The sequence below is a fragment of the Eptesicus fuscus genome, chromosome 6 (assembly GCF_027574615.1).
Source record: "Eptesicus fuscus isolate TK198812 chromosome 6, DD_ASM_mEF_20220401, whole genome shotgun sequence".
Classification (NCBI taxonomy): domain Eukaryota; kingdom Metazoa; phylum Chordata; class Mammalia; order Chiroptera; family Vespertilionidae; genus Eptesicus; species Eptesicus fuscus.
Window position 1 is genome coordinate 26,898,778 of NC_072478.1, and position 14,116 is coordinate 26,912,893.

Consider the following 14,116-nt stretch of genomic DNA (forward strand, 5'->3'; position numbering starts at 1 on the left):
TTTAAAGATGGATATTACATTTGTAAAATTATATTTGTTGGAAAATGCCTGTTATCCTTTGCTCTTCTTTTGGGATGTTTGTTTTACTTTGGAGTGGTTTTGAAATTTTTTGAAGCACTTAGGTATTTTGTTAAAAATAAAATGCTTTTTGTTTGATAGTATTACAGAAATCCTAGATATTCATATCCCAATGGAGACAAAATTGCACACATTGAAACAGGCTTTTCTGATTGGCTCTGTGGTTGAGTGTCTACCTATGAACCAGGAGGTCATGGTTTGATTTCCGGTCAGGACACATGCCTGGACTGCGGGCTCGACCTCCAGTGTGGGTTGTGGAGGAGGCAGCTGACCAATGATTCTCTCTCATCATTTTTGTTTCTATCTCTCTCTCCCTCTCACCTCCTCTCTGAAATAAATAAATAAATAATTTAATTAGTAAAATACTTAAAAACACAGAAAAAAAAACAGGCACGTCTTCTAGTTTCCTTGTAACATGTTCTAAGATTGAAATCTATCATTCTGCATAAACTAATTATAAGCCTAGACCTGAGTGTTACCTGATTGAACAATTATTCTGTAATTAGGACAGAAGATAGAGGAAGAAGGCACAGAAGATAATGGCCTAGAAGAGGATTCCAGAGACGGGCAGGTATGTGGCATGACAGTGGAGACAGCAGCAGGAGCTCTGAGTCCTGGTCTACCTGGTCATTGATACCTCTCATTTGTCTTTATAGGAGGATGTGGAAGCAAGTTTGGAGAGCTTGCAGAATATTGACATGATGGATGTTAGTGTGTTAGAAGAAGCTGAAATCGAGAACAGCAGTGCCCCAGACTTTGGGGATGATGGCACAGACAGCATCCTCGATTCCCTTTGTGATAGCAAAGAGTATGTGGCTGCACAGCTGAGTGAGCTTCCAGCTCAGCTCACAGAACATGCTGTAGGTAACACTGAGACACGTGGAATGTGGCAGGAGGCCCAAGGCTCCCAGTGCTTGTGTGCTGTTTATATGGGCAAGAACATGCTAAGGGTTGGTTGATTAAATAGCAAGCAGCAAAATCAGTCACCATAAACATTAATTTAGGAACTGAACCTTGGTGGTAAATTCTGTCCATTTAGACTCAACATAGGTCAGATATTAATAACTTCTTCATTAATGTTTCTGTAGTATTGGAGACTTTCTAATTGGGTGGGAGACACTTTCTAAGCATAAGCCATAAAAGGTTGCACAGTTGATAAAAGTACTTTCCTTTTAAAAAAGGTAAAAAAAACTAGAAAGATAAAACAAAAACAGTTTATAACCATCATCCAGATAATCTTATAGATGTTTTAGAAAGTTTATGCATAAGAATAGACAGTCATGCCCTGGCCGGTTTTGCTCAGTGGTTGGAGCATCAGCCCACTGACTGAAGAGTCCCGGGTTCATTTCCAGTCAGGGGCACGAATCTTGGTTGCAGGCTCGATCCCTGGCCCCAGTAGGGGTGCATGAGGGAGGCAGCCAGCCATTGAGTCTCTCTCACATCGATGTTTCTCTCTTTCTGTTCCCCTCCTTTCCACTCTCTAAAAATCAGTGGAAAAATATCCTCAGGTGAGGATTAACAATAAAAAATAATAATAATAGCTCTAGCTGGTTTGGCTCGGTGCATAGAGTGTCATCCCTGGGACTGAAGGGTCCCGGATTCAATTCCAGTCACGGGCACGTACCTCAGTTGCAGGCTCAATCCCTGGCCCTGGCCCGGGTGCGAGCAGGAGGAAAACGATCAATGTGTGTGTCTCCCCTCCTCCTTCCCACTCTCTCAAAATCAATGGCAAAATATTCTCAGGATTAACAACAACAACAACAAAAGAATAGTTGGTCATATTAAAAGGTGTGAAATACAGTGAAAAAAGTATTTGTCACCCCAGAAAAACCCCTTCCGTTAAAGGGATTCACTATTAATGTCCTGGTGTGTAAGGTAGGGCTTTAATTCTGTTACCGGTGTCTACTTCCCAAGTTCTCCCAGTATTTTGGCCTAGAGCTCTTTGTGGTGGCCATCCTAGAAATTATGGTCATTTGAATCTTACCAACATGGCATGCCCAGCCATTCTAGTTTGGTTGTGTTGTTTACTTAAGGCATTACAGCTTTAAACTAAACCGCCCTCGAAGGACTGAACTTTAAACCAAGGACAAAAGCCACAAACTCCGAACATCACTCCTCAACCTAGGATAATATTAAGCAACTGATTTTCCCTCTCTAGGCTTGATCCTGTTGTATCATGTTAATTATTTTCAGAGCATGTACTTGGTTTCTAACTTCTTGGTTAATGGAAGAGTCCAGGTTATAAGGTTCAAACTTATAAAATGATAAAAGAAATATTTGGAAAGGGATATTTTTGTATTTCACTTAGAAAGGTAAAAGACCTTCAAATTTAGTAATCTTTAAAATAAGTGGGATTTGTTTGCTTTTTTATTTTTATTTTGTTTTTTGATATAGTAAATAGTAAAAAGAAAATAGTCAAGTGTTTGTTAAATACACTACTCTGGAAGAAAGTACCCTGTTACTGTTATTTTAAAATTGTTGCTACCAAGTGAAGTTTGAGGAGTACCTGGTTTTGAGTTCTGCCTTGGGAATTCTATGGATGAGTGGTGTATGTAGACCACCAGTATGTGGAAACTGCCTGGAAGTTCATTCATTCATTTGGGCAATTCTGACAGAATACCTACTGTCTGCAAGCCTCTGTCAGTGATGCTGCTGTTATCCAGTGCTAGAGCAGGTGTGGGGACAGAGAGGCAAGTAATAAACTGAATAATCTGCCATTTAACTTGTGGATGGCAGTAGATATCTGAAGGAAATAGATACATGGGTTGCCTGGAACATAGTGAGGCATAGGCCTAGGCATTCCCAGCTCTGAGCCCACAAAGTGACCTTCCGTTATCTTTCAGGTAGACGGGGAAGGCTTTGAGAGCACTTTGGATGCTTCATCGTTGGACTTCAAAGTACCTTCGGTAAGTGACCATCTGTTTCTGCATGATTGGAAACTTGACATGAGTGGTTGGTTTTCCGTATTTGGAAAGGATGTGTAGGTGTATGTACAAATGATTCATTGAGGATTGATATTGAGCTGGGTGCTAAGGATAAGAGGTTTGAGAGCCAAACTGATCAGTTTCAGGGTTTGCAGTCTAGTCGGGGCAGGGTTAATAACCAACAAAGAATGTAACTGGAAGAGAAGTTTGAGTAGTTGGCCAATCTAGAAGGCTACCTGGAGGAAGTCCTGTTTGAATTAAGGTCTGACATTGGTCAGGAGTTAGCCCAGTAAAGAAGAAAAGAAGACTTTGGGGTAGAAGGGAACATGGCTTATTGTAGGAATGGAGTACACAGGGTAAGGGCAGAGGGCCGGAGTGGGGCTGCAGAAGCAGGTGGGCCTGACTGCCAGAGTCTTTGGGTGGGGAAAGGATTTGGCAGGTGTTCTTGTTTTCAGTGGGAAGGCAGGGAAAGGTTTTAACAGGGTAGAGAGATGGTTTTAACAGGTTCCAGTTATAAATAATAGTTTATGTTGGGAGAAACACATTTTTTTCTCCAGTCTGGTTTGATGTATAAAGCAGTGGCCATCTGTGTAACTTCTGCCTTGACTGTGGGAGTCTGCCAGCTGCAGAGGCCATTAGATCAGCTTAAACTTGGGTTGGGATGGCCAGACTCTGAGTGAAGAATTGAACAGGCTAAATATTACCGCTGCCTTTCTGCTTTTGCTGGGGGGATAATGGCAAAGTGATTGTAAAACGGAATGCATTCTTTTGAGTGGATCTGCCCAGTTTTTAAGTGCCTTGTGGTTTTTCTTTCTCTTTTCTTTTCTTTTTATTTATTTATTATTTATTGTTTAAAGTTTTACATATGTCTCCTTTTTCCCTGCTTGACCGCACCCGCCTCAGTCATTCCCACCCTGGGCAAGCCCCCACCGCCCCAGTGTCTGTGTCTATTGGTTATGCTAATATGCATGCATACATGTCCTTTGGTTGCTCTTTAATCTCCCCCCCCGCCCCCCGCCATTTGTCTCTGGATCTATTCTTGTACATCAACTTCTGTTGATCGTTATTTTCTCTTTTCTTTTTTAATTAGGATATTGAAGAACCACTCTTGGAGCCAGGTACTGATAAGAGAAACACAACAGTTATGGTTTGAAAGTTTTTCTCACTACATTTTTTTCAAGCTGTCTATATATTTTATGCTGTCTTATGGTCTTGTAAATGATTTTAATGGTGGACAATCCAGATCGTACAAGGATCAGAGATTGGAAACCCATTCATATCACCAGATCTGTGGAACTGCTGTTCTGGTTTCTAGAGGTCAGATGTATGTGGTGAGATGTAGTGATTACGTTCATCTCTCCAACCACATAGAATGGCATTTACATAATTTCTCCTTGTGATTCTTCCATGTGTTTCTACACATGAAACAGATCTTGTGATATTTCTCTGCAGTCAATTTGATTAATGCAGTTAAGGCAGGATAAAGCAATTGTCAGGGAACTTATAACCTGAGAAGTGACTGGATTCCAGAAGAGGAAACAGAGTTTCTTCATGAAAATTTCCAGCATGTTATTTCCCTTCTGGACTGCGTTTATCTCTCGCCATCTGAAGAGTTTCTGGTGTTCCTATTGGACTGTTCTGTTAAAAGAAATTCAAAGAAATTTGGAAATTGAGCTGTCATTGAATGATGACTGCATTCGGTTCAGCACCTTGGACATTGGAAAAATAAGTCAGAAGACCCAGACTTGAACCAAACATGAAGAAGACTGTTGAGAAGCAGCCAAGTGGTTGTAGGTGTTTAAATCGGTGGGGGCCTGTTCCATGTAGCGTAGCGGCTTACTCTAGCAGTCGGTTGGAGTGCAGGTAGTGTAACCAGTGTAACGTGTGTACCTGCGGGTTTTCCAATCTCTGTGTAGCTAGCAGTTCTCTTCGTGTTAGTGTGGCAGCCGTGCCAGTTCCACATTTGTGATTGCTTTATTTCCCTGGTAATTAAACCTTGTGCCATTCTATTCCTGTTAAATCCGTAGAAAATGAGAAAATACTCGACATTTTGGGGGAAACTTGTAAATCTGAGCCAGTAAAAGAAGAAGGTTCCGAGCTGGAGCAGCCATTTGCACAGGATACAAGTAGCGTGGGGCCAGACAGAAAGCTTGCGGAGGAAGAGGACCTTTTTGGCAGCGGCCATCCGGAGGAGGGTGATTTAGATTTGGCCAGCGAGTCAACAGCACAAGCTCAGTGGAGCGAGGCAGACACCCTGTTAGCGGTAGTGAAAAGGGAGCCCGTGGAGCAGACAGGCGGTGACGAGAGGATGGACTGTGAGCCTGTAGGGCTAGAGGAGCCAGTTGAGCAGAGTAGTAAAGCCTCAGAGCGCACAGAAGCCTCTAGCGAGGAGGTCGCAGAAGCGCCCCAGGAAGCCTCAAGCCCAGACCCCAGAGATAGCAAAGAAGACGTGAAGAAGTTTGCTTTTGAAGCTTGTAATGAAGTCCCTCCGGCTCCTAAAGAGTCCTCAGCCAGTGAGGGCGCTGATCAGAAAATGAGGTTTGTTTTTTCTCAGTTTTAGACCAGACGCTATCTCCTTTTCATTGGTCGTTTAATGACACACATAAGCTGTTTTTTCTACAATTGGCCAGCCAGACTGACGAAATTGTAATTTACCTCTAAAGAATGTTTTATTTCTCTTTGTGTATTTTTAGTGGCTGATTTGATTCCTTTTTTTCTCAACCGACTATGGTTGTGTTCTTAAATCGCTAAGTGTTCTCTTCAGTTAAATCGAATTGATTTAAGAATCTGATATTGTATTTTGGGGGGTCAAATATCCAATATAAGCTTGCAAAGGTGTCTTGTTAAAATTTTACTTCAGACTAATTTTCTGGTAGGTATTCAGTTTTAGCACACATTATATTTTTAATTTAGTTCTCTCTTGTTTTTTTCCTGCATGATTAACATTAACTTTTGTCTCTAGTTCTTTTAAGGAAGAAAAAGATATAAAGCCAGTCATTAAAGATGAAAAAGGTATGATTTAATTTACGTGGTGGGGAACCACCTATGGATCCCTTGGCATAGGAGGGAGGGGCCTGAAAATTGCCACATTCTGGAATTTACAGTGAATCCTGTCACAACCCTATTCTCCATTGAATAATGTAACAAGGGTTATAGAAACTGCTATCTTGGTTGAGATCTGATCATTGAAAGACATTTCAGTTTGTAATAACCTGGATAAGATTACTCCTCAAGTAAGAAAACTCTTGTTTTCCCATCCAAATTTTCATCTCTGTCTTATGTGTTGACAGTAATTAAATTCTTGAATTAAAAGAGTTGAAATTGAAAAGAAAAAAGAAGTATTGAAATTGAATGTGGTTAGGGTTTAAGAGAGAGCCACATTTCAGGAGTGGTCATGGTTACTATTATTCCTGGTGGCAAAGCATAATCTTCTCTCTCCTGCTCCAGGTCGTATCAGCAGCAGTTCTGGTAGGAATTTGTGGGTCAGTGGATTGTCCTCCACAACTCGAGCAACAGATCTGAAGAACCTTTTCAGCAAGTATGGAAAGGTATGCTCTCCCTTACGTCTGTCTTGCTACCCAGCCTCAATTTAGAATTAAAAAATATACTCAATAAAAATAAATTAAAAACAACAACAAAAAAATTTTCACACTCTCAAGCCCCGTTGGTGTGCCTCAGTGGTTTGAGTGTCGACCTATGAACCAGGAGGTCACAGTTCAATTCCTGGTCAGGGCACCTGCCTAGGTTGCAGGCTCAAACCCCAGTAGAGGGCCTGAAGGAGGCAGCCAATCATTGATTCTTATCATTGATGTTTCTATCTCTTCCTTCCTCTCTGAAATCAATCCTATAAAATAAAAGGCTAATATGCAAATCGACTGAACAGCGAAACGACTGGTTGCTATGACGCACATGACCACCAGGGTCAGCCACTCAACGCAGGAGCTGCCCCCTGGTGGTCAGTGCGCTCCCACGGGTGTGTGTGTTTTGGGGGGGGGCGCCACTCAGCCAGAAGCCTGGCCCACCACTGGTGAGCACAGTGGCGGTGTTTGGAGCCTCCTCCACCTTCGCGGCAGCACTGAGCATGTCTGACTGCCAGATTAGGCCTTTTCCCTGCTGTGCATGAATTTCATGCACCAGACCTTTAGTAAAAATATATACTCGAGTTTAGAACCCTACTTCATGCTAATTTTATTGTTGGTCATTTCTAATTTAAGAAAAGGCTGGAGGAGGAAATCCTCAAGGAGGAGAACCTACCTTGTTTTTGGTAGTGTGCCTTTTTTTTCTATTTGAGAGTGGTTAACAGACAAACCAGATAATCATGATGTAGAACACTATGCAGGAAACTTGTGTAAATAGCTACAATCTGAATGTTCATGTGCTTCTTTCCAACTTCTCTTCAAGAAACTGCTCTATCTTTTGGCTTATACAAAATTTAAAGCTTGCATGCTGAGGGTTTTTTTAACAGTAAGTTAAGTGTTGGCTTTTATATCTTACTAGAGGCCCAGTGCACAAAATTCGTGCCCTTGAGGGGGGGTCCCCCAGCCTGGCCTGTGCCCTGTCACAGTGCGGGAGCCCCACGATTGATTGCCCCAAAGAGGTAGGCCGCCAGGAGGCGGGACCCCTAGGCAGGCCTCGCCTCGCGGACTCGCAGGCAGGCTCTGTGCTGCGCACGCAGCGTCAAGTCCCGCCCCGCCCACCTGCGCATGCCCACTGTGTGCACAGCCATCTTTTGATGGCGTGAGGGCATCACGGCTTGACGACCACTTAGGCTTTTATTAGTAAGGATAGCATCTTAAGTATATACTTTAAAAACTAGAATGTGATAGTGGTTTACAAATAAATCACCTAATATGCTGCTAATTGGGGGCAGGCAGAAAATAATACAGTTCTAAAACTTTCTAAGGAACTTAAAAAAATTTTAAAACAAAAATTATTCTTTTAATTTGGAATTAGGTGATGAAGCAATCTTTTTATAAGCCACAGAGACTGCCCTGGTCTCCAGGATGCCTGTGGGAAGTGGCCCTCTGAGGGGGAGGTAGGGGACAGTGCCTCAAGGAGTTGAGAACTTGCAGGGATTCTAGGCAGAGTTTCTGAGGCTGACTCATCCTGGCTACTCAGTCATATCTTTGCTCAGATCCATGTCACCCAATTAGGTATTGGTGAATACATTAGTGATTTAGGCAGTGTGGATCCAGAAGAAGCATTCAAAAGGAAAACTATTAAGCTGTAACCTCATTTATTTTGTTGACCTCTTTCTGAACTCAGGTACTGATTATAAAGCCTAAGCAAGCATATAAGGTCCCTATCATAGATCTTACAGACTGGTGGAAAAATCATTCACAAAATAAACACATACAACACATTCAATAAATAATGTTAAGGAAAATTACAGCATGCAATCATATGGTAAGAGACCTAATTTAGATTTGGGGGGTGGGTTCAGCAAAGCTTGCTGAGGAAGCCATATTTAGGGCAAGACCTGAATGATTGGAGTTCAGCATTCCTGTGGAACTCAGCTCTGGGTAAAGGAAGGCCCAGTAGTGGGACAAGGCTTTATCATTTGGATGAGCTCATCAAAGGCTACTGTGCAAAGCTACACGGCAGAGTGCAAGGGGGAAGGAGGAATGGGGAGACAGGGATATGCCAGCTTCTCATGGTATCTGTCCTTATTTTGATTTAACTATCATTGGAAATGATGCCCTTGCAAGGATTATTAGTTTAATGGAAAGATCAAATAACCCCATAATTGGCTCAGCCCCTTGACCTTCAGGAGAAGTAAGAATGCAAAGCTGCTCTGCTCTGAGAACTGACACTGTGTCTTCAGCAGAGGCTTCTTTCACCTTTGTCCCAGGATCCTTCAGTCTGCAGGCCAATGCTCTATCCACGGAGCCAAACCAGCTAAGGCTAACCCAATCATTTTTCATTGGATACCAGGCATTGTGGCTTTTACCTTGTGAGCTAGTTATTCTTATATCCCTGCAAATGTCCTTGAGCTTTTGCTGGGGCACAGTTCAGTCACTTGCTCGATCAGTGTAGAGGCTTGCTGTTAAGCTTTGTTAATCAGGCCAGAGCTCAGGGCTAGCTTCATCCACTCCTGGGCAACATCCTTCTGAGCACTCAGCCCAATGCCCATGAATTACAGGCTTTTCTATCCAGCCATTTGGTTCATTCTGGGGGAAGTGGGCCTTGCAGCACTGAGTGAGCCCCGGGGATTGTTCCCTCTGCAGCTGTCTTTGCGTGTCTCTCTGTGTGGTACTATGATTGGTCACTGCTTTTATCTCCTCAGACTCTGACCTGTGCTCATCTCAGGGATACCAGCCCCCTCAGTTCCTCTTCCCTGCCCATGGCCTGAAACATCTAGGCAGTAAGAATGGGCAACTATAAGGCTGCCTCATGTGTTTCCACTCTTGCAGGTGTCTCCATCCTGTGTAGCCTGGTGCTTGGTGTCTGAAAACCCTTGTTGCCTACATTTCCTACCGATTTTTAGTTTCAGGTAGTAGGAGAGTTAATGGTTGGTTCTCCATGCTGGCTGGAAGTGGAAGTTTGCTCTGCATCTATGTCAGAGGTCTTCCTAGCCTTGGTTCACATAGATTGGGGTGCATTTCTGAGTAGATATTCCCTCAGCTGTCCATGGATAGAATGGAATTAGATAAAATGATCTGAGTGGGAAGGGCTTTTGATTAACAAGTTTTCATTAGTGTAGTTTAACTGTCTTTAGCTCTCCCTGTTTGTTTTTTGTCACTGTAGAGCTGATCTTGTATCAAAAGCAGTTGTATTTTGATAGGTCAGTTATTTTTAATAACTAGAAAGAACTGACAAATCCTGGAGAAGTAAAAACTAGTACAAATGATTTTTTTTTCCAGGTTACTTATGCGTATTTATTTAGCTGTGGTCATTTTATATAGATGGCCAGATGAAAGATACCAAAATGTCTAATGGAAATGATTTTGATGATCCGTTAACTGCTAGTAATTTTTTACATTGTGTGATTATTTGTATGAGAAAGTAAGAGTGCCCTTTCCTATGAAGGTTGTTGGCGCCAAAGTGGTGACCAATGCCCGCAGTCCTGGGGCTCGATGCTATGGCTTTGTCACCATGTCGACATCTGATGAGGCTACGAAATGTATCAGCCATCTCCACAGAACTGAGCTTCATGGAAGAATGATCTCCGTAGAGAAGGTAAGGCAGTCCTTGCACGTTCTAACTCATGAACTTTACATGGGGGAAGACCTAGTCCATGAGCCATTTCTATCTGCATTATATTTTTAGGCCAAAAACGAACCTGCTGGGAAAAAGCTGTCCGACAAAAAGGAGTGTGAAGTGAAGAAGGAAAAAGTATCTAGTGTTGACAGACATCATCCTGTGGAGATCAAAGTTGAAAAGTAAAGTAATTTTTTTAAATATTTTTTTTATTGATTTCAGAGAGGAGGGGAGAGGGAGATAGAAACATCAATGATGAGAGAGAATCATTGATTGGCTGCCTCCTGCATGCCCCCTACTGGGATCGAGCCCGCAACCTGGGCATGTGCCCTTGACTGGAATTGAACCTGGGACCCTTCAGTCTGCAGGCCGACGCTCTATCCACTGAGCCAAACCAGCCAGGGCTAAAGTAATTTTTTAAACGCTTTCTCTTGGGATGATGGCTGGGAGGAGGGCAGGTGGCAGTCACAGGGTCGCTCACGAAACAAGCATGTGTCCTTTGCAAAAACAGCCTCACCAGCTTCTCATTTACATCACAGGTGATTTTTGCATCTTGCTGCTACTTCAGTGTTTAGCTTTCAACAGATATTCATTTCATAATGCTAAAAAATGGATTCAGATGATCCTTAATAAGTATGTACATCTAAATAATCTAGTAGCCTGTTGAAAAAACACACAAAATGAATAACATTTATTTTTTTATTAAATATATTTTTATTGATTTCAGAGGGGAAGGGAGAGGGAGAGAGTGAGAGAGAGAAACATCAGTGATGAGAGAGAATCATTGATCAGCTGCCTCTTACATGTCCCTTATTGGGAATCGAGCCCACAACGCAGGCATGTGCCCTTGACTGGAATCAAACTTGGAACCCTTGAGTCCGCAGGCCAATGCTCTTATCCACTGAGCCAAACTAGCTAGGGCACCATTTATTTTTTATTCCAAACATCCTGGGCCCTTGCACAGCCTCTGAAAACTTGGAATCATTTCATGGTCCAGGTTGATTTTCATGTGAATCTTGCTTTTTATTCCAACAACTTCAAAAACCCAGCTTTGCAAAGATAACATCGTTATTCAAAGGAATGTAAGCTGATTGAATATTGAAATGAGCCGCCTTAAGCTAGTATTTTGTGCAGCGCTTGGCAGTTGTCAAGTATTTTTGTGTTTCCCTCAAAAACTTGAAATATCCCAGAGTACCTATTAGTTCACTGTGGTACCTTGGCATAGTAATTTGGGGATCACAGGTCTTAGATACTATTTTTATAAAGGAGGTGATTTGTAGCTTTAATGAAGATGGAAATAGGGTGAGATCTTTCACAGCAGGCATTAATTATACTTTTTTATCAAAACAATATGCTTGCCCTAGCCCGTTTGGCTCAGTAGATAGAGCATCAGCCTGCGGACTGAAGGGTCCCAGGTTTGATTCCAGCCAAGGGCACATGCCCAGGTTGTGGGCTCGATCCCCAGTAGGGGGCGTGCAGAGGCAGCTGATCAATGATTCTCTTTCATCATTGATGCTCCTATCTCTCTCTCCCTCTCCCTTCCTCTCTGAAATTAATAAAAATATCAAAACAAAGCAAAAGCCATAAGCTTATCTTTTGGGTAGGTAGAATTTGGTGATGTGCTTGATAACAGTGCTATTCTCAAAACACTGTGTGTGTTACATTTATATTATCAACACAATTTATTTCCACTTCCAGGTACACTTGAATTCTAAAAATTAAACCCTTTGCTAAGAATCTGTAAATTTCACAGTAATTCTATTTTGCTGGGTTTTTTTACATAAGAAAATTTATAGTTGAGTAAACATGGCTGTGGACATCAATACTCATAAGTTGGACTTTGTTTTTAATAGTGTAATTGCTGGTCTTCAGTGTGACCAAGTTAGAAATTGTAGGTCCATGAGAAATGGCTATCAGATGAGCCTTCATGTACTTAGAAGTAAGCCCCACGATTTTATCAGCAACTTCTTGTTTAAAGGACACATCTATTAGCAGTGCTAAAAATATCTGTATTGTTAGAATATGGGGAGCTGTTGAGAGTTGTTGGTTTTCTTAGTGTCTTGAGATGCTTTTCATTGGTTGATTTTTTTGAATCACAGAAGTGAGATGTGTTTATGGCAAAAAGAAAAGGGATAATAATCAGCTAATGTGTGTGTGCGTGCAGGGGGGTCCCCTGAGTCCCTAGAAGAGTCCTGTGAGGTCTGTGTTCTGTGTAGAAAGAAGAGGAAACTGGCCCAGAAAGGGGACTCAAGGTCACACAGCTCGGCTGGCAAGCAGCAAGGCCAGAATTTAGTCCTGGGCTGTTGCCCTCAGTCCTGGGGCACTTAACTGGGTGATGAGCTTAAGGTGTTTAAAACCAAACTGCCTAAGTGGTTTGCCTAGCAGGTTGAATATTTCAAAATTTGTTTTTAACCTTATTTATTTTGTTCAAATAAACACCTTTATTAACCTTTCCTTTTATATTAAGAATTTCTAGGCTTAGTCGTCAGCCTAAGTGAAATGGAGAAGCTTGTCCATACAGGTGGCTTATCTTGGTTGTCATGGATTAGTAGTGATTTTTCTATAATTGTCGTTTAGGAAGCACACACTGAAGTCAGGCAAGATACCACTACCTGGTTGGAACACTTTTTGGTATATGTCCCTCCAGCCTTTTTCCTACGTGTAGGTGTTTTCTTTATTGGTTTTCTTGTGTGGGTTCTTTCTTTTTTTTTTTTTTTAATTATTTTAAACTTTGTGTTATCAACAAGTTCTTTGTGTCTAGGAGGTGCCATATGAGTACAGAACAAGTAAGGAGAGGTCTCCTGTTGAGGCATTATTCAGGTCTCCTTGGAGGGAGGAGGCATCACTGCAGAATAGTGGAAGAGGTACATCAGAGATGATTCATGGTGGCTTTATTTGCAGTCATATGGCCACTGGAACCAATCTCTAGTCTATCATAAGGGAAATGGAAATAACTGTGCACTGTTGTGTAGCAGCTGAAAGGAACCAGATCTGTGTATGAATCCACACAGACTAACCTTTAAAAAAAAAAAAATTGTATTGATTTCAGAGAAGCAGGGAGAGGGAGAGAGAGATTGAAACATCAATGATGAGCGAGAATCATTCATCAGCTGCCTCCTGGCATGTTCCCTGACTGGGAATTCTGGTTCATAGGTCAGTACTCAACCACTGAGCCACACTGACTGGGCCAGACTAACCTTTCAAGCAGTGATTTTTCAACCGGTGTGCTGCAAGAATGTTTAAAACATGCAATACCTGACTATTTAGTTAAGGGTACTGACCTCTTTCCCTTAGATTGTCAAAATAAAAAATGACAACAGCCAACTAACTCACCAATAGCCGCCCGGTATGAATGAATGAAAATCATACCTTTTTTTTTTTCTCTCTCTCTCTTTGTCACATTGGCAAAAAAATACATTTTTTTGGTGTGCGGCAGCATTTTAGTAATTAGTTTGTGTGTGCCATGAGCTGAAAATCGCTGCTTTAAAGCATGAGGTGAAAAGCGCTAAAGAGCAACATATCAAGGCCCATCCCAGTATGTTAGTCTTCAGAAATGTAAAACATCCCTGAAGATCTTCAGGGTTATGTGAAAGTACCCATAAAAGTTCGAGAGGTAAGCCAAATGATTGACAGTTATAGCACCATGGGTGGTGATGGGACAAGTGTATCTGTGACATTCACTGCATCTATAGTATTGTATTATAAGGGAAACCTGCCCTGGTTGGTTTTTTTCTCATCTGCCTGGGGACCAAAGGGTCAAGTTTTTGATTCCAGGCCAAAGGGCACGTACCTCAGTTGCAGGTTCCCCAGCCCTGGTAGGGGCATGTGCTGGAGGCAACCAGTTGATGTATCTCCACCTCCTCTCCCCCTTCCACTCTCTAGAAATCAATGGAAAAAATATCCTCGAGTGAGGA

The 14,116-nt window shown here is 42.1% G+C and overlaps 1 protein-coding gene across 2 annotated transcripts in view; it reads left to right on the forward strand.

Annotated features, from left to right (window-relative positions):
• SAFB2 (scaffold attachment factor B2) overlaps positions 1-14,116 on the forward strand; it is a 39,589-nt gene that overhangs the window by 5,733 nt on the left and 19,740 nt on the right. For both annotated transcript variants that reach the window (XM_008150588.3, XM_028159177.2), the window contains exons 3-11: positions 585-649; positions 735-938; positions 2,922-2,984; positions 4,093-4,120; positions 5,030-5,540; positions 5,965-6,014; positions 6,450-6,550; positions 10,032-10,181; positions 10,272-10,384. In XM_008150588.3, coding sequence (XP_008148810.2) covers positions 585-649; positions 735-938; positions 2,922-2,984; positions 4,093-4,120; positions 5,030-5,540; positions 5,965-6,014; positions 6,450-6,550; positions 10,032-10,181; positions 10,272-10,384 — 1,285 coding nt within the window. The remainder of the gene's footprint in view (positions 1-584; positions 650-734; positions 939-2,921; positions 2,985-4,092; positions 4,121-5,029; positions 5,541-5,964; positions 6,015-6,449; positions 6,551-10,031; positions 10,182-10,271; positions 10,385-14,116) is intronic.